Genomic DNA, 25,949 nt, shown 5'->3' with positions numbered 1-25,949 from the left:
AGCAGTCAGAGTCAGAAGGAGAGAGGGGAGAGAGAGAGAGAGAGAGAGAGAGAGAGAGAGACTGTCTGCTGGTCTCTGTATCGATGGATGAAAAACAATAACTGTCTGTCACTACAATCCACGTGTGGATTTTTGGAATAATCCAGTGGAGTCCACATTGTCGCTAACCTGTCGAAGGAAACAGGTATTTGTGTGGATGGCCACGTCTCGAATGCCTTTCAGGGTAGCAGATACTTCGGAACAGAGATCAGTGATTGAGGTGTCGTATGGGTTCCCTCGAGGAACAATTGGATTTTGTAACTTCTATTTTCTCTCTACATTTCCTCTTCAGTCAACGGTGGTTTTGCAGAAGCCTTTGCTCATGTTTCACCTTATGGCTTGCTGAACTGAACTTTGAGAACCACTCCTGGACTTGGAGTTTGGGAATTTGCCACACACACACTTCGAGGTGAGTTTTTGGGGTTAATGTTTAAGATCTAACATTTTTACTTCTAACATTCTAACAGTTTTTATTTTTTTTATTATCATTAGTAGTTATTAATAGTTTCTTACACTTATACATGACTTGGTGTGTTTCTTTTGTTGCTGGTATGTGACAAACGAAACTCAAAAGTGAAGCAAATATACAAGCTGGAGCAACAGCAGATGAAATTCAGTCTGAAAAAGGATGAGAGGGTGTGTTTTAGTACGAAGACTGCAGTTATGTTGAAGTTTTGGAAAGAACCACAAAGGATTTACTGAGTGGTTTCATGAGGGATTAGAATAATCTCAAACTGGAGAAATTGGATTATTCTCCTCAGAGAAATTTGTAATTTAATTAGAAGCCTTAAAAATCATGATAGGTTTAGATGAAATAAATAAGAAGAAACCACCTCCAACAGCTTAAATATTGATTGCTGGAGAGTGCAGATTTAACAAAATTTTCAGAAGATTCAGATCTGGAGCAACATTTTTACTCAACAATAGTTGGGATTTGGAATACAACGCCTCAAAGGGCAATAAAGTTTAAATTGTATCCTTCAAAAGTGTATATACTTGAAATTAGTATGAAAGAATTGCAGGAATATGGGGAAAGAGACTAACAGCTGTATTAATATTGCTGTAAAAATATAAATGTTTACTCATCTTAAGTGGGTTGGAGCATAATAGGGAGGAAGTTTCAGTTCACCTGGAATGCTGCATTCAGTATTCATCACGGCACCTCAGAATGAATATACTGGTTCTATGGAGGTACAACACATAAATCTTAGGCACCACTCTGCCTAAAAGTGCATAAGGAGAGTAAGTTGTATAAAAATGATGTTCCCTCAAATGTATGTAATAGAGCAATAAGACCAATCAATGCTTTCTGTTGGATCAAACCCAAGGAAGCATCAACTGTGATGGAGAAATTCAGAATATGAGTATAATCTTAAAATTAGAGTTAGTTGGTTCAGGGGTAATGTTATGAAGCACTTCTTCACAGGGAAATTTGGAACACTCTTCCCTAAAATGGCGCTGACTATTCAATTATTATCAAGGAACATAGATCTTATTGAATGGTAGTACAGAATCAAAAGAGCTTACTGGACAATTTTGGTGTCAAAATTAGCTGATTCCAGCAGGAGTACTATGTGCGGCTACAACAGACAGGGAGACTGCAGAACCCACACTCAACTTGTCACCCAGGAGCTGCTCAACTCTCTGTGACAGGGAGGTTGATGAACTGGGGAAGTGGGCCAAGGAATGACAGGTGGAATGTCACTTGAACAAGTACAAAGTTAAACCAGGGCAGGACTTGCAGAGTAAACAGTAGAGCCCTGAAGAGTGATGTAGAACAGAGAGACCTTGGGGTACAGGTACACAGTCCCCTGAAAGTGGCATCACAGGTAGACAGACTGGTGAAAAAGACATTTGGCATGCTTTACTTCTTTGCTCAGGTCAATGTGTACAGGAGTCGGAGCATCATGTTACATCTGTGCTAGTCATTGGTGAGACCACACTTGGCGTATTGTATGCAGCTCTGGTCGCTCAGCTATAGGAAGGATGTCATTAAGCTGGAAAGGGTGCAAAAGGGATTCACAAGGATGTTACCAAGACTGGAGGGCTTGAGTTCTAAGGAGAGACTGGATAGATTGGGGCTGTTTTCTCTGGGCCAAAGGAGGTTGAGGGGTGACCTTACAGGAGGTATGTAAAACCATGAGGGGCATTGATACAGTGGATGGTCACAGTCTTTTTCCCAGGGTAGAGTCGTCTAAAACTAGAGCGCATAGGTTTAAGATGAGAGGGGAAAGATTTAAAGGGGACCTGAGCAGCAACTTTTTCCACACAGAGGGTGGTGAGTATATGGAACCAGCTACCAGAGAAAATGGCATAGGTGGGTACAATTACGTTTAAAAGACATTTAGACAGGCACATGGATACGAAAGGTCTAAATGGGCCAAATGCAGGCAAATGGGACTAGCTTAGACCATAGTCAGCATGGATGTGTTGGGGTGAAGGGCCTGTTTCTGTGCTGTATGACTCTATGACTCTCAAAGTATCCTTACTCCAAGGAGTCAATATCAGAATTAATTTCTTCCAGCATTCCTAAAACACAAGCAAATCAAAAGGCAAAATTACAAAGTTACCAACTTCCCATATTCACTGTTTGGGATCACATCTTAAAAAAAATACATCAACCCATCCAAAGGCAAGCAAAAGGTGGTGGGTGGGAAGAATGAAACAAAGCACCGTCTACAGGCAACGTACAATCCAACACATTTTAGAGCCCTACTATTTAAACAAAACTCCTCCTGCTTCTTTGCCAATTGTTTTGGAGTAAGTGATTTGGAAGGATAAAAGGGAAGTTTGAAAATTGTTACCTAAATGCACAGAAGTAATTGTTAACAAATTTAAAAAAATACTGTAATCCCTAATGTCTTATTATAATTGCAGATATGCAAATACAAACACCTCCTTGTAGTTAAGCTAAATGCTAATGAGAATAATTACTGAAATTCACACGTACTATAAACCTGGAGCAGAATCAAGGAAATGCAGCTCAACTATTTTTAGACAAAATGCAGACAGGAAGTTGGGTATGCATTTTTGTACAATTAAGATGAAAAGAAATTGTAACTCAAAAAATACTTTATGATTTGAAATTCACTTGAGATTCTACATTATGTCCAGAGCAGATATATTTAGCTTTGTTACGAATGTGTGGACTGGAGTGATGGGAAATGCACAGCAGACTGACAATTCCCAATGAATTCCCTGAAGACTATTTGGAGTCATTCAATTTGAAGTCAAAAAGGTTAAATGATGAGGAATGGTATGGAGGTGGGGATGCAGAAAGTAAACTGGAGCACAAACCAATAATAGAACATAGAACAGTACAGCACAGGCACAGACCCTTCGGCCCACAATGTTGTGCTGCACTAAGTAAATCAGTAATTAAATGCCTAGCTAAACTAATCCCTTCTACCCACACCATATCCATATCCCTCCATACTCTGGATATTAATGTGCTTATCTAAGAATCTCTTAAATGCCCCCATCATATTTGCCTCCATTACCACCCCTGGCAGTGCATTCCAGGCACCCACCACTGTGTAAAAAAAAACTTGCCCTGCATATCACCTTTGAACCCCCAACCTTAAATCCATGCCCTCTAGAATTAGTCATTCCCACCCTGGGAGAAAGATGCTGGCTGTCCACTCTATCTGTGCCTCACATAATCTCAGGTCTCCCCTCAGCCTCTGCTGCTCCAGAGAAAACAACCCAAGTTTGTCCAACCTCTGCTCATAGCACATGCCCTCTAATCCATGCAGCATCCTGGTAAACCACTTCTGCACCCTCTTCAAAGCCTCCACATCCTTCCTATAATGGGGCGACCAGAATTGAGTGCAATGCTCCAGATGTGGCCTAACTAGAATTTTACAAAGCTGCAACACGACGTCCCAACTCTTGAACTCAATGTCTCGACTAATACAGGCAAACATACCATTCACCTTCCTTACCATCCTATCAACCTGTGCAGCCACTTTCAGGGAGCTATGGACTTGGATCCCAAGATACCAAAGATACTAGGAGCTTTGGGAATTATTCCTCCTGCCACCAGAATTCTTTAGCAAGATCAACTCTGCCTCAGACTTTCACTTTAAGAGATCACCATTCCTAACTGAAGCAAGTTTTTTTTTTAAAAGATTAACAATATCACAATGCAATAACAACTGTCCAACTTCTACAGAGTCGTAAAGCACAGAAGTAGGCCATGCATCCCACTACAACTGTGCTGACCATCAAGTACCCATCTACACAGACGCCATTTACCAGCACGTGGTCTGTAGCCTTCTGCGCTGTGGTGATTCAAGTGCTTGTCCAGATACTTTCTAAATGTTGCAAGAGTACCTGCCTCCACCACCTTCTCAAGCAAGGTGCTTAATTCCAACTACCCATTGGGTGATGAGAAAAATCCTCAAATCCCTTCTAATCCTCTTACTTCGCACCTCAAACCAATGCTCTCTGGCTTTAAACAACTCAGTTATGGGGAAAAGTTTCTCACTATCCAGTCTCTCCTCATAACTGAAACATTCCATCCCAGGCAACATCCTGGCAAATCTCCTTTGCACCCTCTCCAATGCATTCATGTTCTCCCCACAGTGTGGCAACCAGAACTGCACTCAGTAATCCAGCTGTAGCACAGCCACTTTTAAAGTTGTACCATGATTGCCATTCCCTTATGTTCTCTGCCCCAGTTAATGAATGCTAGCATCCAGTATGCTCTCTTCACTTCCTTATCTACCTGTACTGCCACCTTTCAGGATCTGTGTACATACGAAATATGTACCACATGAATATGAAAGGAATGGAGGGATATGGATGATAAACAGGAGGAGGACATTTAGTATAAATTGGCATTAAAATCAGCACAACATCATGGGCCAAATGGCCTGTCCAGTGCTGTACTGTTCTATGTATATACACTGGAGCATCAGCATTCAGTCCACAAGGGGAACTGAGCTTCCTGCTGCCTGGCACTTTAAATCTCCATCCCACTCTGACCTATTGATGAGGAACAGCACCTCACCTTCCACCTAGGCACATTGCAGCTAATTACCAAGTTTGCAGACAACACAAAAATTGGTGGAGTTGTGGATAGTGAAGGAGGTTGTCAAAGGGTATAGCAGGATATAGACCAGTTAGGAATATGGACGGAGAAATTGCAGATGTAGTTCAATCCAGACAAGTTTGAGCTGTTGCACTTTAGGAGGTCAAACATGGGAGGAAAGTACAATGTAAATGGCAGGAGCATTGATGTACACAGGGATCTTGGAGTGCAAATCCAAAGCTCCCTGAAAGTAGCAACTGAAAGAAGCATAATTGCCTTCGTCGACTGGGGAATTGAGTATAAAAGTTGGAAAGTCTGTATAAAACTTTGGTACTTGTGTATAGTTCCGGTCACCCCATTGAAGGAAGGATACAGAGGTTTTGGACAAGGTGCAAAGGAGGTTATTCCTCTTTTGCACCATTTATTTTTGTAATTTATAGTAATTTTTTATGCTTTTCTGTCTTGCACTGTACTGCTGCCGCAAAACAACAAATTTCACGACACATGTATTAATAAACCTGATTCCGATTCTGAGGTTCACCAGGATGTTGCCTGGTTTAGAGATTATTAACTATCAGGTTGGATAAACTTGGATTGCTTTCTCTGGAATATCAGAAGCTGAGGGGCAACCAAATAGAAGAAAATGAAACTTAGAGGCATGGATAGGGTAGATAGTCAAGAGTCTTCCCCGCACCCTCCCCCCAACCCCCAAGGTGGAAATGTCAAAAACTAGAGTGCAGAGCTTTAAGGTGAGAGGGAAAAGTTTTTATTTAATACAGAGTGGTAGGTGCCTAAAAAGAGACAGAGGCTGGCAGGCAGTAGGTAGAACCAAATGAGGGAGGGAAGAAGAGATGGAGCCAGAATGGGAGGTGGTAGAGTGGAATGAAGGGGGAAGGGTAGAGACAGAGGCTAGTAGGTGATATGTGGAACTACAAAAGGATGAAGAGCAGATGGAAGCAAACTAAACAGTCATGACTTTCCAGAGTTGACGCTATCATCCAATCACAGCACTCGATTGTTTTCTATAACTTGCCTCCTTAATCCATAGCTAATCCCTCCTACCTACAGAATGCCCATATCCCTCCATTTTCCCCTCATTCACTTGCCCATCAAGGCCCCTAATGAATTTGCCTCCACCACCCTATCAGGCAATGCATTCCAGGCATCCACCAGAGTAAAAAATTTACCCCTCATGTCTCTTCTGAACCCACCCCTTCTCACCTTAAATGCATGCCCTCTGGTATTGGATCGCTCAATAATAGGAAAAAGATGTTGCTTGTCTACCCTATCTATGCCAATTATTGGATTTTGTTCAAAAACATGTTCAAAACATTTAATTAAATTGTTTCAATTCTCTTTTCCATGTCAAATTGCTATCAAGAGAAGATTTCAAGGGAATTTTGAAGATAAACTAGATTTGAAGTTTAAACTAGATTTGCAGGGGGAGGGGAACCAGATTGTCAGAGCAGATAGTGAGGTGGAAGAGGTTAAAGGTCATGTGAGGACTGCAGGTTTCGACAGAAATCAAAGGTTTGTACGTGATAGAAACGTTCTCAGCTGCATCTATTTCGATGCAAGTAGTATTGTAGGTAAGGCAGATGAGCTTAGGGCATGGATTGGCACGTGGGATTACGACATTATTGCTATTAGTGAGACTCGGATGCAGGAAGGGCAGGACTGGCAGCTTAATGTTCCGAGGTTCCATTGTTTCAGACGTGATAGAGGGGGAGGGATGAAAGGGGGAGGAGTGGCATTACTAGTCAGGGAAAATATCACAGCTGTGCATAGACAGGACAGCCCGGAGGGCTCATCTACAGAAGCCATATGGGTGGAGCTGAGGAACAGGAAAGGTGTGGCCACACTAATAGGGTTGTATTATAGACCGCCCAATAGTCAGAGAGAATTAGAGGAACAAATCTGTAGTGAGATAGCAGACTGATGTATGAAACGATTATTCTCAACACTGGTGCCCCACAAGGCTGCATCCTCAGCTCTCTACGCTACTCCCCATATACTCATGACTGTGTGGCCAGATTCTGCTCAAGCTCCATCTACAAGTTTGGAGATGACACCACCATTCTAGGCCATATCTCAAACAGCGATGAGTCAGAGTACAGGAAGGAGATAGAGCGCTTAGTGGAATGGTGTCATGACAACAACCTTTCCCTCAATGTCAACAAAAGAGCTGGTCATTGACTTCAGGAAAGGGGGTGGTGTACATGCATCTGTCTACATCAATGGTGCTGAGGTCAAGAGGGTTGAAAGCTTCAAGTTCCTGGGAGTGAACATCACCAACAGCCTGTCCTGGTCAAATCACGTAGATGCCACGGCCAAGAAAGCTCACCAGCACCTCTACTTCCTCAGGAGGCTAAAGAAATTTAGTTTGTCCCCTTTGACTCCCACCAACTTTTACCGATGCACCATAGAAAGCATCCTATCTGGATGTATCACGGCTTGGTACGGCAACTGCTCTGCCCAGGACCGCAAGAAGCTGCAGAGAGTCGTGGACACAGCCCAGTGCATCATGGACACCAGCCTCCCCTCCTTGGACTCTGTCTTTACCTCTCATTGTCTTGGCATAGCAGCCAGCATAATCAAAGACCCCACCCACCTGGGACATTCTCTCTTCTCTCCTCTTCCATCAGGTAGAAGATACAGGAGCCTGAGGGCACATACCACCAGACTTAAGGACAGCTTCTACCCACTGTGATAAGACTATTGAACAGTTCCCTTATACAATGACATGGACTATGACTCCACGATCTACCTTGTTGTGACCTTGCACCTTTTTGCACTGCACTTTCTCTGTAGCTGTGACACTTTACTCTATACTGCTACTGTTTTTACCTGTACTACATCAATGCACTTTGTACTAACTCAATGTAACTGCACTGTGTAATGAATTGACCTGTACGATCAGTTTGTAAGACAAGCTTTTCACTGTACCTCGGTACAAGTGACAATAATAAACCAATACAAATACCAACAGAAAGTTGTAATAGTAGGGGATTTTAACTTTCCACATATTGACTGGGACTCCCACATTGTGAATGGGCTGGATGGCTTGGAATTTGTCAAATGTGTTCAGAAAAGTTTTCTAAATCAATATATAGAGGTATCAACGAGAGAGAATGCAATACTTGATCTCCTATTAGGGAACCAGACAGGTCAAGTGACAGAAGTATCCGCAGGTGAGCATTTTGGGTCCAGTGACCATAATGTCATTAGTTTCAAGTTAATTATGGATAAGGACAGGTCTGGTCCTTGAGTTGAGGTTCTAAATTGGAGAAAGGCCAATTTTGTGGAAATGAGAAAGGATCTAGGAAGAGTGGATTGGGATAAATTGTTTTCTGGCAAGGATGTGCTCAGTAAGTGGAAGGCCTTCAAAGGCGAAATTTTGAGAGTGCAGAGTTTGCATGTTCCTGCCAGGATTAAAGGCAAAGTTAACAAGCATAGGAAACCTTGGTTTTCAAGGGATATTGGTGATCTGGTTAAGAAAAAGAGAGAGGTGTATAGCAGGTATAGGCAACTAGGAACAAATGAGGTACTTGAAGAGTATAGAAAATGTAAGAAAATACTAAAGAAGGAAATCAGGAAGGCAAAAAAACATAAGGTTGCTTTGGCAGATAATGTGAAGGTACACCCGAAGAGTTTCTACAAGTATATGAAGAGTAAAAGGATAGTAAGGGACAAAATTGGTCCCCTAGAAGATCAGAGTGGTCGTCTATGTGTGGAGCCTCAGGAGATGGGGGAGATCTTAAACAGACTTTTGCCTCAGTATTTACTCAGGAAACTGGCATAGTGGATATGGAAGGAAGGGAAACAAGCAATAGTGTCATGGAACATATAGAGATTAAAGAGGAGGAGGTGCTTGCTGCCTTACAGTGAATAAAGGTAGATAAATCCCCTGGGCCTGATAAGATATTTCCTCGGACATTGAGAGAGACTAGTGTAGAAATTGCAGGGGCCCTGGCAGATATATTTAAGATGTCCTTAGCTACGGGTGCAGTCCCAGAGGACTGGAGGGTAGCTCATGTTGTTCCGTTGTTTAAAAAAGGATCTAAAAGTAAACCAGGTAATTACAGGCCGGTGAGCCTGACATCAGTAGTGGGTAAATTATTGGAAGGTATTCTGAGAGATCTGATATACAAGTATTTGGACAGCCAAGGGTTGATTAAGGATAGTCAGCATGGCTTTGTGCGTGGTAGATCGTGTTTAATGAATCTTGTAGAGTTTTTCGAGGAGGTTACCAAGAAAGTAGATGAAGGAAAGGCTGTGGATGTTGTCTGCATGGACTTCAGTAAGGCCTTTGACAAGGTCCCACATGAGAGGTTAGTTCAGAAGGTTCAGACACTAGGTATCCATGGAAAGGTTGTAAACTGGATATGAAATTGGCTGTGTGGGAGAAGACAGAGTGGTAGTGGATGATTGTTTCTCAGACTGGAGGCCTGTGACTAGTGGTGTGCCTCAGGGATCTGTGCTGGGGCCATTGTTGTTTGTTGTCTATATCAATGATCTAGATGATAATGTGGTAAATTGAATCAGCAAGTTTGCTGATGATACTAAGATTGGAGGCGTTGTGGACAGCGAGGAAGGCTTTCAAAGCTTGCAGAGGGATCTGAACCAACTGGAAAAATGGGCCAGAAAATGGCAGATGGAATTTAATGTAGACAAGTGTGAGGTCTTGCATTTTGGAAGGACAAATCAAGGTAGGACATACACAGTAAATGGTAGGACACTGAGGAGTGCAGAGGAACGAAGGGATCTGGGAGTTCAGATACATAATTCCCTGAAAGTGGCGTCACAGGTAGACAGGGTTGTGAAAAAAAAGGCCTTTGGCATCCTGGCATTTATAAATCAAAGTACTGAGTATAGGAGTTGGGATGTTATGGTGAGGTTGTATAAGACATTGGTGAGGCGAGATTTGGAGTATTGTGTGCAGTTCTGGTCACCTAACTATAGGAAGGATATTTGTAAGATTGAAAGAGTGCAGAGGAAATTTACTAGAATGTTGCCAGGTCTTCAGGAGTTGAGTTACAGGGAAAGATTGAACACGTTAGGACTTTATTCCTTGGAGCGCAGAAGAATGAAGGGAGATTTGATAGAGGTTTACAAAATTATGAGGGGTATAGACAGAGTAAATGCGAGTAGGCTCTTTCCACCTAGATTAGGAGAGATAAGTACGAGAAGACATGGCTTTAGAGTGAAAGGGGAAAAGGTCAGGGGGAACATTAGGGGGAACTTCACTCAGAGTGGTGGGAGTATGGAACAGGCTGCTATCTGATGTAGTAAATGCGGGCTCACTCGAGTTTTAAGAATAAATTGGATAGATACATGGATGGGAGAGGTCTGGAGGTTATGGACTGGGTGCAGGTAAGTGGGACTAGCAGAAGACCATTTCAGCACAGACTAGAAGGGCCTGTTTTCTGTGCTGTAGTGTTCTATGGTTCTATAAATTGAACAGGAGTAGTAGTGTTGCAGATGGCTCCATTCAAGGATTTTCCACCTACTATGTACATCAACGATTGGAAGCAGAGTAGAAGGAGGAGTGTCCAAATTTGCGACTGTACTATGGTACAGTAAACAATTCCAAGGACCTAAGGTTTGAGATATTGAGAAACAAATGGGATGAACAATGGATAGTGGTAGCATGAATTAAATATGATTGGTGAGTGGCACATTGGTAAGATAAGTGGTACATTTTGAAAATACAACAATGTTATTTCAAATAGATTAAATTTGACCAAGGTAAAACTCCAATAGTCCACTATCAGACTTTTCAGAAATCCCAATGGTTTGCAACTGGCTCACCAGGTAATCTTTGTCACACTGCCCTTAACACATCGGGGCCCTGGATTCCATGTTCCCTTCCCACACACTGGGGTCCTAGATCCAGCACTCCCTCCCAGCACACTGGGGCCCTGGACTGCATACTCCCTTTGAAACACCAAGGGCCCAGTTCCCAGACTGCCTTCCCACTCATTGGTGTCCCATTTCCCACAGCCCATTTCAACTTACCTGGCTCACTGGAAAATGTATTACCATACTGTGTAACATCTTAAATAGATGACTCAAAAGAATGTTGAAGTATCATTAGAGATAACATCCAATAGTACAGAAAATTCACCAGTCTGGTACCCAAATCTTGAGCATACCATATTATTAGAGTTTAATTGTACTACAGTACAAATGACCAAGCACAAGGATTCCTAATGGAATACTGCATTTCACGGCAAGAAGCATGAACATAAAAATTAAAAATATATTTGTGAATAGAAAACATCAATTAAGCCACTATGAGAAATATACTGAGGCTTGATAAAGATTACATTAGAATTCTGCCTGGTATGTTAAATGTGAAAAATCTAAACTTGCAAAATTCTGTATGTTTGCTTCAGAATACAAATACAGAACAATGACAGCATTTAAAATCATGAAGAAATAACACTGGGTAGACAGAAATGAACAGTCTCCTGGGAATGAATGGCTGATTCAAAATATGAGAAAATTAAGCACAGAACATAGGAACATTCTTTAGAAGAATAAGTTGTGAAGCTGTCCTAATTATTGATTAGTGGTTCCAGCAGAAACCAAGTGAACAAAGAAGAATTGATGGGATTGGTAGTTGAAGGAAAAGGAAATTGTAGTCTGGGTTCAAGATGAGCTCATAGGATTCAGAATGCTGCCAGCGCAGAGTAAACACACTGTACATCAGTTTAGGAAATAACTTATTTTCATGTTGCAGTTTCCAAGCCTTAGAAAACTATTGTTGCCATTACTAAAACCTTGCTATTTCCTCCATTAACTTCATTTCCTTGCCCATCCCAAAACAGGAAAATTAAAAATATGAAAGCCATTATTCCCAATCAGAGTAATTAAAATCAGTCAGATTACATTTCTATTTTTCTTTATCAGAATGTCTCACAATCAGCAGAGGAGCCAAAAGTAACATTTTGCATGTTCTGGGTGGTTAAATAAACTGTTTAGGAAGTGCTTATGGTCTTTACACAGAACATAACCTCATTTTGCTGCAGTTATAAGACTAGAAATGTCACTTGATTTTCCCACCAAAAGTAAACTATACATGCATATTTTCTGTGAGATACAGAATTATGATCACTTGCAACAGAAGCTCTTATCTTCCTTAGTTTCAAAATAATGTACTTGATGGCCAAATGCACTTATCACATTTACTTTATTAATGTCTCTTCAAAGCATTTAAAAAACACAGAAGAACTTCAAACTTTCCTTTAGAATAAAGTCTGCAAATATTTTGGTTCTAGTAACAATTTTATACATTTTCTCTACAAATATGTCAATGTAACACTTTTCCAGTATTAAATGCTAGCAGTCCTGTTGGATTCAACCCCCTAATTCATTACTGGACCTCAACAAAAATATCAATCTCACTAATCCATAGAGGACTTAAAGGGATTTAAAACATCCCTCAAAGGCAGGAAGTGGCAAGCTCAGACTTGTCATCTCTTTGTACAAGCCACAAAATGCTTAATACAACTCCTACACAATACTTCTGAAAGCCAAATTGAAAACACTTTGCACTCTCATAAGAATGACAAGTTTATCTACGAAGGTATGTTTCTCATATCTCATGGATACTTGCCACAAACACCAATATCGTTGATATTTCAAAACTGCTGATGCTTAGCCTACTGTGACATTGCTGAAAGCACATTATATGTTAGGATATGACTCAGTTCTACAAATAAACCTAGGTGAAGCGCCAAATTTTTAAAGAGTGCAAGTTATCAACAAATTTTTTTTGAAAGAGAAAACATGGGATAAATAAGAGGCAGGAGAGAATGTTTGTGGTAGGTTTGGAGTTTGCAGAAAGAAGGGAAAGAACATGCCAACTGAAGTACTCAAGTTAGGAAAAGCACTGGGGAGGAAAAAAATCTGAAATTTATGCCACCATTAACTTTTGAAGCCACAAATAATCTGCTGCAGGAACTCAACTTGCTGAGCAGCATCTGTTGGTGGGGGGGGGCAGGGTGCGGTGGAGGAATCATTGACGTTGAGTCGAAACCCTGCTGCTCGACCTGCTGAGTTCCTCCAGCAGATTGTTTGTTGATCCAGGTTCCAGCATTTGCAGTCTTGTGTCAACTTTTAAGTCATTTTTTTTGTTCAAGAAAAATCAGGGTTCTTTGCACACACACCACCCCTGACTCCCAACTGGGAATGCAGGTTATCAAATTGAAGTGCAGACATTCAGATCACCACAAGTAGAAAACTCTTTCCCGTGACTGACTGCACAAACATCAAAACAAATGAGATTTAAGATGCTTTCTTTTGCAGTTACAAATAAATTCATTTCATTTTTTGCTTCCCTCTAAACAAGTTTTATATAACAAAAGTTACCAAAACACATCCTTTTTAAAAAGTTTTCATTTTCCTTAATAATGATTTTCTGGTTCCTGCCAAGTTGCTGTATTGTGTGGAAGTTCATTGTTATTGCAGCAAGAAAATCATTCCTCGGTTTTAATGAATTAGTTGGTTATCAATCATCCTCTCAGCGAAAAATTTCTCCGAATTTACTTTTGATTTGTTTGTATTTAACATTAATACTACCCAAATAAAAACTGCACCCACAGCAAGTTAATTTTTCTCAAGATCACAATAACCCAAATACGTTAGGTCCTGGATCATATAATTAAGTGCATCGTTTATCCCATCTCATGCAGTAATATTTCAGCAACAACACCACAAACAGAAAGACAAAGCAACAGAGGAATTTGAAATCTATACAAGCTGTTGGGAGAAATGCATCTCATATTGAATTTGACAGTAATACCTGGATCCAGGTGACAAATATAAAGCAATCTCACTTTGCTGCTGTTGTTTACGTTATCATCTGCATTCCCCCACAAAGCTGACTGGATTACAACCTGATATGTAGTAATTATCCACTCATTATACAAACAATATAAGGGTGAAAATAGTCTGCAGCTATAACATAAAACAAGCTCCCAGCAAATCAGTGGTCATGTTTTATATCCTGCTTGACTCTATTTTCAACTGACATGCTAGTTTGTTGTAAACTCCTTTTCAATTTACTATTTTAGTTCAATTTCAACACAAGTTGGTAGAACATGATACCAATTTGTCAATTAGAAAATAAATTATAAACAGGTGAAAGCTGTCATTTCTACAAAAAACATTCACACTGCAATGTTTATTTTATTGTAAGTTTAAAGATGGAGTCAGAGTTATAGAGCACAGAAACTGGCCCTTTGGCCCAACTGGTCCATGCCAACCAAGATGCCCCATCCAAACTAGTCCCATTTGCCTGCATTTGGCCCATAACCTTCTCAACCTTCCTAATCCATGCACCAGTCCAACTGTCTTTTAAAACTTGTTATTGTACCTGCCTCAACCACTTCCTCTGACAGCTGATTCCACATACATACCACCCTTAATGTAAAAAAAAGTTGCCCCTCAAGTTCCTATTAAATCTTTCCCCTCTCACTTTAAACCTATGCCCTCTAATTCTTGATTCTACAACCGTGGGGATAAGACTGAGTGCATTCACCCTGTGATCCTCATGATTTAATACACCTCTATAAGATCTCTATAAGTCTCTTACACTCCAAGGAATAAAGTCCTAGCCTGTCCAACCTCTCCCTATGACTTTGTCCCTCAAGTCCTGAAAACATGCTTGTAAGTCTTTTCTGTACAGTTTAATAGCATCTTTCCTATAACAGGGTGACCAAAACTGAATGTAATACTCCAAGTGCAGCCTCACCAGAGTCCTGCACCATGACCTCCCAACTTTTATACTCAGTGCCCCGACTGATGAAGGCCAGAATGCCACAAGCTTTCTTTACTACTCTGTCTACCTGTGACTCCACTTTCAGGGAACCATGTACTGTACTCCAAAGTCCCTCTGTTCTGCAATACTCCCCAGGGCACTACCGTCCACTTTGAAAGTCCTACCTTGATTTCACTTTCCGAAACACAACATCTCGCACATATCTGAATTAAACTCCACTTGCCATTCCTCAGCCCACTTACTCAGCTGATCAAAATCCCCTGTAATTTTTGATAACTTCTTCACTGTCCACCTTAACATCTATTTTAGTGTCATCTGCAAACTTACAAACTTGTACATGCTTATCCAAATCGTTGAAAGAGAGGACAAACAACAATGAGCCCAGCAGCGACCAGAGGCACACCATTAGTCATAGGCGCCCACTCCAAGAAACAACCTTCCACCATCACCCTCTGCTTCCTACCATCAAGCCAGTTGTGTATCCAATTAGCAGGCTCTCCCTGGATTTCATCCAGTGTGGAAGGTTAAATTGCACGGTATCCAGGTAGATATGGATTAAAATAATTGAAGCATAACAAGGAGGGACAAATGTCAGCTTTTAAGAAAAAGGTTACAATCGTTAACACCTAACAAAACTGGATAACTGTCCATAATACTCACCAGTTCCTGAGGTGCAAAATTAGCAGAGTCAGAATCCACTGACCAGTAACAATAATCAAAGGTGAACTCCATATTACGCTGCCTTGAATCACCAGGACTATCAACCCGTGGGTCCAGCTGATACAAGATTCAAAACAAAAAGTATGAAGTGCATAGAATCTAGAAATGAAATTTGTTTTTTAAGATTTGTGTCAATTCTATGAACAATTTTCTCATGTTAGTTTATTATCCATTATAATTTTTTTTTAAGTTCTAGAAAACTGAATAAGTAAAATAAAGCAGTCAACTTGCAGGAAATCAGAGTCAGGTAGTGCACTCCAAAAAGTTCAGATACATCTGTACACATCAATTATTCAAGGACAATAGAACTCAATGCATTCAGTACAGTAGACTACGTTATTTACTTACAATAGCATATCATATTTAATTGTTGAGCAAGTTATTAATATTGTTTTCTTTTTAGAGTTTAAATTTTTTGTTTCAATAAGCTGGGAAACTCATTCTGAAAAATGAGTAAAATGAAAAATTATAAATCCTTTTGAGAATTCACAATACCTACAGTTAAAAAAGGACACCTTGGCCATGTGCTTTGGGATGTTCAAGGTCATGAGAAATGTTGCATAAATGCAGTAACGATACAAGTAAAATAAAGCTGAGAATATGTATATTCAGATGCTTCCCATGCTAGTGATGCACGTTATAAGATCAAACATATTAGACGTGAATGTGACGTTTCGTGTTGCTAAGTAGATTAATACATGAGCATTAGGAAGGAATGCTTGTTAAGAAGGACAAAGAAAAAGAAATTTCTAGTTATCCCATACTACTGTTCAGCAGCTGCTGGCCAGTGATTATATAAAGGTACTGATGGAGATCAGGACCAAGTGTTCAGAAAAACCACATGCAAAGCAAGAAATAAAATTCTAATCCCACCACAGAACATCAGGTCATTTCTTCCAGTCACTGAACTTGCCCCCTCTGGAGATCATCCATCTACAGCCTCCAGCTTTAACAGAGCCCCAACCACATAGAGTCTTCTCCTTAAGATCTTAAACAAGACTGGCCCTGTCAGAATTTTAAACAGCCTGTCAGGATCAAGGACAACTCACTTCCAACACATGAAACCGACCCTCCAGCTCAATGAGTCTGCACCAACCATAAACCACACATTTACATTGATCCACACTTCATCATTTTATTCTCCCCACATACCCATCAATATCACCCAGATCCTACCACTCACCTACACTCCAATTTACCATAGAACAATACAGCACAATACAGGCCCTTCGGCCCACCATGTTGTGCCAACCTTTAAACCACTGTCTATCCCCTTCCTCCCACATATCCCTCTATTTTAAATTCCTCCATATGCTTATCTAACAATCTCTTGAACTGGACCAACGTATCTGCCTCCACCACCACCCCAGGCAGCACATTCCATGCACCAACCACTCTCTGGGTGAAAAACCTCCCTCTGACATCTCCCTTGAACTTCCCACCCATTACCTTAAAGCCATGCCCTCTTGTATTGAGCACTGGTACCCTGGGAAAGAGGTGCTGGCTTAATAATTCTTCTTAATATTTTGTACACCTCTATCATGTCTCCCCTCATCCTCCTCCTCTCCAATGAGTAAAGCCCTAGCTCCCTTAAAGTCTCTCCTCATAATCCATACTCTCCTATCCAGGCAGCATCCTGGTAAATCTCCTTTGCACCCTTTCCAATGCTTCCACATCCTTCCTGTGATGAGGCGACCAGAACTGGACACAGTACTCCAAGTATGGTCTAACCAGAGTTTGGTAGAGTTGCATCATTACCTCGCGACTCTTAAACTCAATCCCACGATTTATGAAAGCTAACATCCCATAAGCTTTCTTAACTACCCTATCCACCTATGAGGCAACTTTCAGTGATCTGTGGATATGAACCCCAGATCCCTCTGCTCCTCTACACTGCTCAGAATCCTGCCATTTACCTTGGAGTTTGTCCTTCCAAAGTGTTCCACCTCACACTTCTCCGGATTGAACTCCATCTGCCACTTGCCAGCCCAGCTCTGCATCCTGTCAATATCCCTCTGCAAGCTTCGACAGTCCTCCACACTATCCACAACACCACTGACCTTTGTGTCATCTGCAAACTTGCTAACCCACCCTTCTATCCCCTCATCCAAGTCATTAATATCACGAAACGTAGAGGTCCCAGAACCGATCCTTGTGGGACACCACTAGTCATCGCCCTCCAATCCGAATGCACTCCCTCCACCACAACCCTCTGCTTTCTGCAGGCAAGCTGAATCTGAATCCACACGGCCAAGCTTCCCTGGATCCCATGCCCTCTGACCTTCTGAAGAAGCCTACCATATGGAGCCTACCCTGTTACACACTCCAACCGTGTTACCCCAGAGTGGGACACAGCGAACCCCACAACCGGAGCCCACCCCGTGAACCACTCCCACTATGTGTCACCCCCATGGTGGGACCCAGTCACACAGAGTGGGGTCCCATCAGAGGTTCACTGGGTCTGAACATGGGGTAACACACGGTGGGAGTGGGACAGAGGGTTGGTCCCATAGGGGTTCACTGGGTCTGACCCTAGTGCAACACACAGTGGGAGTGGGTCACAAGGTGGGCTCCCATCAAGGGGCCCACTGGGTCCCACCCCAGGGCAACACATGGTGGGAGTGGGTCACATGGTGGGGTCCCATTCTCTTTTTACTCTTTCTACTTCTCCCTATTTCTCTTGCTCCATTTCCATATTTCCCTCTTCAGTATTTCTTGTACTGCATCTCTGTATTTAGCTTTCTCCATCTCATATTTCTCTTTGTATTTCTTTCTCTAACTCCATACTTCTCCTTCTCCATCTGTATTTCTCATTGTCCATTTCTGTATTTCCCTTTCTCCATCTCCGTATTTCTCATTCTCCATTTTTCTCTTTCGCCGTCTCCATATTTCTCTTTCACTATCTCGGTATTTCTCCTTCTCCATATTTCCCTTTCTCCATCTCCCTATTCCTCCTCTCTGTCTGTCTTTCTCCATCTCCATACTTCTCTTTCTTCATCTCCGTATTTCTCTTGCACCATTGTCGTAGTTCCCTTTCTTCATCTACATATTTCTCTTCCTATATCTCTTGCTCTATCTCCATATTTCTCTTTCGCCATCTCGGTATTTCCTTTCTCATAATTTCTTTCTCCATATGTTCTCCATTTCCATATTTCCCTTCTCCGTATTTCTCATTCTGTATCTCAATATTTCTCTTTCTACTTCTCCCTATTTCTCTTTCTCCATTTCCTTATTTCCCTTTTTGGTATTCCTTGTACTGCATCTCTGCATTTAGCTTTCTCCATCGCCGTATTTCTCCTCTCTGTAATTCTTTTTCTCCATGTCTGTATTTCTTTTTCTCCGTCTCCGTTTTACCTTTCTCCAACTCCATATTTCACTTCTCCGTATTTCTCTTCCTCCACCTCCGTATTTGCTTTTCTCCATCTCCATATTTCTGTTCTCCATATCTCTTTTTCCATCTCTGTATTTCTCATTCACCATCTCAGTATTTCTCTTTTTACTTCTCCCCATTTCTCTTTCTCATCTCCATATTTCCCTTTCTCCATCTCGGTATTTCTCTGTCTCCATATCCGTGTTTCCTTTCTCCCTATTTCTCTTTTGCTATCTCCATATCTCTTTCTCCATCTCCATATTCTCTTTTCTGTATTTTTCAATCTCCATCTCCATTTTTCCCCTTGCTCCATCTCTGCATTTCCCTTCTCTGTATTTCTTTCTCCATTTCTGTATTTTCCTTTCTCCATCTCCGTATTTCCCTATTTCTCTTTCTCCATCTCCAAATTTCTCTTTCTCCATTTCCATAGTTCCCTTTCCTCATCTTCGTATTTTCCTTCTGTATTTCTCCCTCTCCATCTCAGTATTTCTCTTGCTCCATCTCCGTATTTCACTTTCTCAATCTCCTTATTTCTCCTTCTTCATTTCCATACTTCTCATTCTCCATCATTCTATGTCTTTTTCTCCAGCTCCGTAATTCCCTTCTCTGTATTTCTCTTTCCTCATCTCTGCATTGAGTTGTCCCTGTGGATATCAGTGGAGAGTTTGCATATGGAAGGAAACCAGACCACTGGGAAAAACCCACACAGTTGCAGTAAGAACATGCAAACTCCATACAGACTGTACCCAAGGTCAGGATCAAACCCTGGTTGCTAGAACTGTGCCAATGTGGGAAATGCAGACTTTTCCAGAGGTGGGACAGGTGGTGACCGATGGGGTGAGTGTGCACAGTTTGTGAGGTGGTCTGCTCCCTCTGTCACTTATATGGGCCTCTGCGTGCCCCTAGTGCATGGCCTCAGGATCACAGTGCCATCCCAAATGCTCTTCCTCAACTTTGAGCAGTCATGAGCCAGAGATTTCAGGCATCAGTGAGAACAATGGATTTTTTTTCCTAAGGAGATTTAAGCACAGCCTTGAATTTTTTTCCTCTGTCCATTTGGAGATCTCTTTTTGACAGAGCTCAGAATGAAGTATTCCCATTGTTTCAGTCTGTTGACGCTCAAAGTGGTGGCGCAGGTTGACTGTGGTTAAGAAGGCATATGGTATATTGTCCTTCATCAAATCGGGGAATTGAATTTAGGAGCCGGGAGGTATTGTTGCAGCTATATAGGTCCCTGGTCAGACCCCACTTGGAGTATTGTGCTCAGTTCTGGTCACCTCACTACAGGAAAGATGTGGAAGCCATAGAGAGGGTGCAGAGGAGATTTACAAGGATGCTGCGTGGGATGCGGAGCATGCCTTATGAAAGCAGGTTGAGGGAACTCGGCCTTTTCTCCTTGGAGAGACGGAGGATGAGGGGGGACCTGATAGAGGTGTATAAGATGATGAGAGGTATTGATAGGGTAGATAGTCAGAGGCTTTTCCCCAGGGCTGAACTGGTGGCCACAAGAGGACATAGGTTTAAGGTGCTGGGGAGTAGATATAGAGGAGATGTCAGGGGTAAGTTTTTTTTACTCAGAGTGGTGAGTGCGTAGAATGGGTTGCCAGAAATGATTGGTACATGGAGCTGAGTAAAATAGAGGGCTATGGGTAAGCCTAGTAATTTCTAGGGTAGGGACATGTTCGGCACAGCTTTGTGGGCCAAAGGGCCTGAATTGTGCTGTAATTGTTCTATGTTCTATATGTTCTTATCCCTCTCCTACCTTGACTTTTCATTCTCTCTTATTCTACTCTCTTCCTAGGTACATCAATTATATTTCTGACATCTCCACTACCTCCAAGAGTTTCCAGCTTCCTGGCCCTAAACAATTCATTTTCACCACTGATGTCCAACTCATTCCACATATTCACAGCCTAAGAGTCATTCCCTTTTTTCTTGCACAGATGCCCAGCCATAATCCCTCACCTGGCTGAACTTGTTCTCATAACTAACAACTTAACACTATTCACTTCCTCCAAATCAAACCTACAGTTAAGAAAATCCTTTGCATAGTCCAGCTGTCTGTCTCCTTATAGGATACATGAAACATTCCTTCTTTTACTCTAGCTCAGGATCTTTTCAAGTTTTTTTTCTGGTATATTGACAACTATCGATGTTGTTTCCTTCTTTTCTACATAACTCAGAACTTTGTTCACTTTTGCTGTCAAATTTCACCCTGCACTCACTGTCACCTGCTCTAACTCTGGCTCTTGCCTTCCCTTTCTGAATTTCTCGATCTCCATCTCAGAGAACTGGTGAGCCACTAAAAGCCCACGTGACTCCCACAGCAGTCTTCATTTCCATTCTCCCAGTTTTCCTGTCTCCATCACATCCTTCCATCCCAGCAACCTTCAAATTCATAAGATCTGAGCCCACAACATCACAACCAGACACATCTTCCCCCACTTCCAAAAGGACCATGCCCACTGTCACTCCCAGGTTCATTTTTCCACCCCACAATACATTCCCACCCAACTGTAGAAAATGCAACACCTGCCCTTTTATCTCTTCCCTTACTGTTATCCAGGGACTCAAACAGCTCTTCCTAGCGAACTAGCAATTCACCTGCAGGTCCTCCAATTTAGTACACTGCATTCACTGCTCATGATGTGGTTTCCTCTGCATTGGGGTTCATAACAGTGATCATAGGTTTCCAATTGCCCCTCATTCCATCCTGCTTCTAATCTGACCTCTTCAGCTTTGGCCACCTTCATGATTGCAACAAATCCCTTGGGAAGACAATGGACACCTTCCCAGTACTTCCAATTCCATGAACATCCATTTTTGTTTTAACAATCTCCAATATAGCAGTGTCCTAGTTAATTTGTAATTGATTTATGAACTCACAAGGAGAATTTTTTTTTACATCTTCAATTTTTTTTTACATCTTCAATTTTTTTTTACATCTTCAATTTTTTTTTACATCTTCAATTTTTTTTTACATCTTCAATTTTTTTTTACATCTTCAATTTTTTTTTACATCTTCAATTTTTTTTTATATAAAGAGGAAGGCAAAAGAGCTGTCTACATACAAAGAAAAAGCTTTGGCACAATCCTATTGGATTAAGTGACCAATTTCTAATTGGTCACATCCTACAATTTTAAAAGGATTTTAAAAGAACTGTTGCTCATGTTCTCCAATTCCAACAATTGCTACACTAATCAGACCAAAATGTGGAAAGATACTACTTTATGATGCAAAAGGTCAGATTTTAACACCGCACTTTCAAGTATAGATTTAAAGTTGTTAAGAACTATGAATATTCAGTGGCTTAGTTAACCAACATTATTTCCTTGCAACATTTCCCGTTCACAAAACCATTGATCTGCTAGCAAAAATATTTTGGAGGAAAGTAGTTCAGTTTGTGATGTCAGAATTTGACATGGAGAATAATTCCGCAGATTATTTTTAACCATGGACATTGCATTCAGAATGTAAATTTAAAAACTGCCATAGCTGGAAATCTGAAAAAAAGCAGAAAGAAAAAAAATCATGCTAGAAAAACTCAGCAGGTCTGAAGTGTTAATTGTTTCCCTTTCTACAGATGCTGCCTCACCTGCTATGTTTTTCCAGCTTTGTCTGTGTTTAGCATGTAGTTGTTTAGAGAAAATGTTAAAATGTTGTGGACAGACAAAATCCTCAATTTACCTGGATGAGGATACAAACAGAAGTCCACTTACCTTGACATTTCTGATGCTGGCAATTTTGTCATCCACCTTCACAATTATACTTGAGCCTTCTGCAAGTTCTCTGGAGAGAGACATGGACATGATTATTCTAAACTGTAAAGTTCACTACAAGAAAATTGCACACTTAGCTGAATATAATTCTTCCATACTCCAGCCACATGAAGTACTGTATTGGTATAATAAAACATTTTGGAAATCATGCATTGAGTTTTGCATCATAGCAATAAATGCTTTGCTACATACACTTCCAAGAATAAATCATTTTAAAAACATCGATGCACACATGGTCTCAATCTACTGGCAATAATGAAAACAATTGAGTTTAACATGTAAAACTTACACTTGGGGATTTCAATCAGCTCAAAACACAGCACCAAAATTTAAACTGTTGCAATGTCAAGTCTCAGGACTACACAAGAAACAGGTGACTGCTGCATTACAGGAATTTACATTGCTAGAAAATGGTCCACATTGTGATGTTCCATTACACCTAGCTACACCATCTGTGCATGCATCAAGAAGCATGAAATGGAAAAAAGTGCAAGACCAAATTTTATTCCATATCTCAAATTTCTGGGCAGGTTCCCATTAATTGAATTGCCATAATGTGGGGGTTGCATAGTGAAACAGAAGAGGGAATGTATCTGTACTTGTCAATTGGGATACTGTTTAAACAAAGTTAGAAAACCAATATTACACCTATACCACTTACATCACATCCTCAAACCTCCCACCACACCCCCAAAATATCACCCCAAATTTCTTTTGAAATGCAGTCACTATTGATTTCTAACCACAAGGTTCCCTCGGAGTGATATGATAGCATTTCTCACCAACAAATTGTATAACTGTAAGAAAACCTCCCAATTCTTAAACTCCAACCCCTTCGCAATAAAGGCCAACATGCCATTGCTTTGTCAACTACTTGTTGGACCTGCCTGCTAATATTTAGTTATTCATGCACTAGAATACCTAGATCCCTCTGAACTTCACTCATTTGCAGTCTCTCTCCATATAGATAATAATCTGCCTTTTGGTTCCTCTTACTGAAGTACATGATCTTGCACTTCCCTCACATTAAACTCAATTTGCCAAGTTTTTGCCAGTCTATCTACATTCTATTGCAGAAACACAATGTCCTCATCACACTACACCCTTCCACTAATTTTTTAATCATCAGAAAGCTAGGAAACCTTATATTTCATTTCCTCCTCCAGGTCATTAATATAAATAGTAAATAATTGAGGGCCAAGAACCAATCCCTGCAGTACTCCACTAGTTAAATCCCTCCAGTCTGTAAAGGATCCATTTACTCTAAATCTCTGTTTTCTATGTAATCAGTTTTCAGTCTATGATAACATACTTCCTCCAATACCTTGGGTTCTTAATTTATGTACCAGAGTCATTTGTGGCACCTTGTCAAATGCCTTTTGGAAATCTAAATATACTATATCTATAGGTTCCCCTCTAACAACTCTCCCTGTTACATGCTCAAAGAATTCAAGCAATTATATCAAACATGATTTACATTTCTTCCACACTATTTGAAATGAATCCATCAGCATACTTGCAGGGTCTCCATGATGAAGACTGATGCAATGTTGATTTAACAACTGCCATTTCTTAGTTTCCTGTTATTAATTCACCAACATCGTTCTCTGGAGGTCCTGCACTTAGCTTTGCTGCCTTTTTCATTCTTACTGATTGTTTTGATATTACATGCAAGCTTTCTCTCAAAATCAATTTTCTCCCCTATGAACTTTTCAGTCTTTTGCTGCTGGATCCTAAAAACCTCCTAGTTCTCTGGCCTACCACCAGCCCTTGCCACTTTGTATGCCCCAATTCTCAATTTAACATTATTCTTGACCTCCTTTGATTCCTGCTGAGTGTAATGGACTGGCTGTTTGAATATCTGCCACTGTTCATCTACTGACTTGTCTCTTAGCTTATTTTCCCAGCCCACCAACAACTGTATATTCATATGATAATTGCCCTTAACTAAATTGAAGATGTTGGTTTTGGTCCTGTGGTGTTCACTCTCAAAATGCATCCGGAATTCTATCATATTATAGTCACTACCTATCGGGGGATCTTTAACCACAAGATCTCTTATTAATCCTTCCTTGTTACACCCGACCAAATCTGAAATAGCATGTTCCTGGATAGGTTCCGAAACAAACAGCAGCATGCTGGAATCTGAAAAAAAAATGCTGAAAGAATTCAGCCAATCAAGCAAGCAAGGTGGAAAGAGAAGACAATAAACAAAGGAACACCTCACGGATGCGTGCTTAGCCTACTACTCTACTCCCTCTACACTCATGACAGTGTAGCCAAGCACAGTTCAAATGCTATCGATAAATTTGCTGATGACACCACTCGTCATTAGTAAAATCTCAGATGGTGATGAGGAGGCGCACAAGAGTGAGATAGATTGGCTGGTTGAATGGTGTCACAACAACTTCGCACTCAAATGTCAGCAAGCCCAAGGAATTGATTGTGGACTTTGGGAAGGAGAAGTCGAGAAAACACACACCAGTCCTCATTGAGGGGTCAGCAGCGGAAAGGGTGAACAGCTTCAAGTTCCTGGGCGTCAACATCTCAGAGAATCTATTCTGGGCCCAACACAATGATGCAATCATGAAGAAGGCAAGTCAGCTGCTCTATTTTGTTAGAAGTTTGAGGAGATTTGGTATGTCAAAGACTCTTACAAATTTCTATAGACGTACCATGGAAAGCATACTGACTGGTTGCATCACCGCCTGGTATGGAGGCTCCAATACACAGAATCGCAAGAGGTTGCAGAGAATTGTAGACTCAGCCAGCTTGATCATGGGCACAGCCTTCCCCATCATCAAGGATATCTTCAAGAGGTGGTGCCTCAAGAAGGCAGTATCCATCACTAAGGACCTTCACCACCCAGGACATGCACTCTTCTCATTACTACCATTGGGGAGAAAGTACAAAAGCCTGAAGACCCACACTCAAAGATTGAGGAACAGCTTCTTCCCTCCGCCATCAGATTTCTGGACAGTCCATGAACCCATGAACACTACCTCATTATTTTTGTTTGCACTATTTTGTAATTTATAGTAATTTTTATGTCTTTGTGCTGTACTGCTGCTGCAAAACAACACATTTCATGTCATATAAGTCAGTGATAATAAACCTGATTCTGATAGTTAACTTTTTAGTTCAAAGGCCCTTCATCAGAATTGGGAAAGAAAGCAAATTAGTCCAATGCATTGGAAATTTGGATGGCACAGTTATGC

General features: G+C 41.0%; 1 protein-coding gene across 4 annotated transcripts in view; it reads right to left on the bottom strand.

The window, feature by feature from the left end:
* Positions 1-25,949, bottom strand: part of stard9 (StAR-related lipid transfer (START) domain containing 9) — a 247,660-nt gene that overhangs the window by 194,662 nt on the left and 27,049 nt on the right. For all 4 annotated transcript variants that reach the window (XR_007957336.1, XM_052028043.1, XM_052028052.1 and 1 more), the window contains exons 2-3: positions 22,672-22,741; positions 15,522-15,638 (exon numbers count right to left, since the gene is read on the bottom strand). Coding sequence is in view for 3 of the 4 variants with exons in the window: in XM_052028043.1 (XP_051884003.1) it covers positions 15,522-15,638; positions 22,672-22,741 (187 nt within the window). In the remaining variant the exon portion in view is untranslated. The remainder of the gene's footprint in view (positions 1-15,521; positions 15,639-22,671; positions 22,742-25,949) is intronic.

This window comes from Pristis pectinata, chromosome 1 (genome assembly GCF_009764475.1).
Source record: "Pristis pectinata isolate sPriPec2 chromosome 1, sPriPec2.1.pri, whole genome shotgun sequence".
Classification (NCBI taxonomy): Eukaryota; Metazoa; Chordata; class Chondrichthyes; order Rhinopristiformes; family Pristidae; genus Pristis; species Pristis pectinata.
This window is presented reverse-complemented; position numbering and strand designations above follow the sequence as displayed.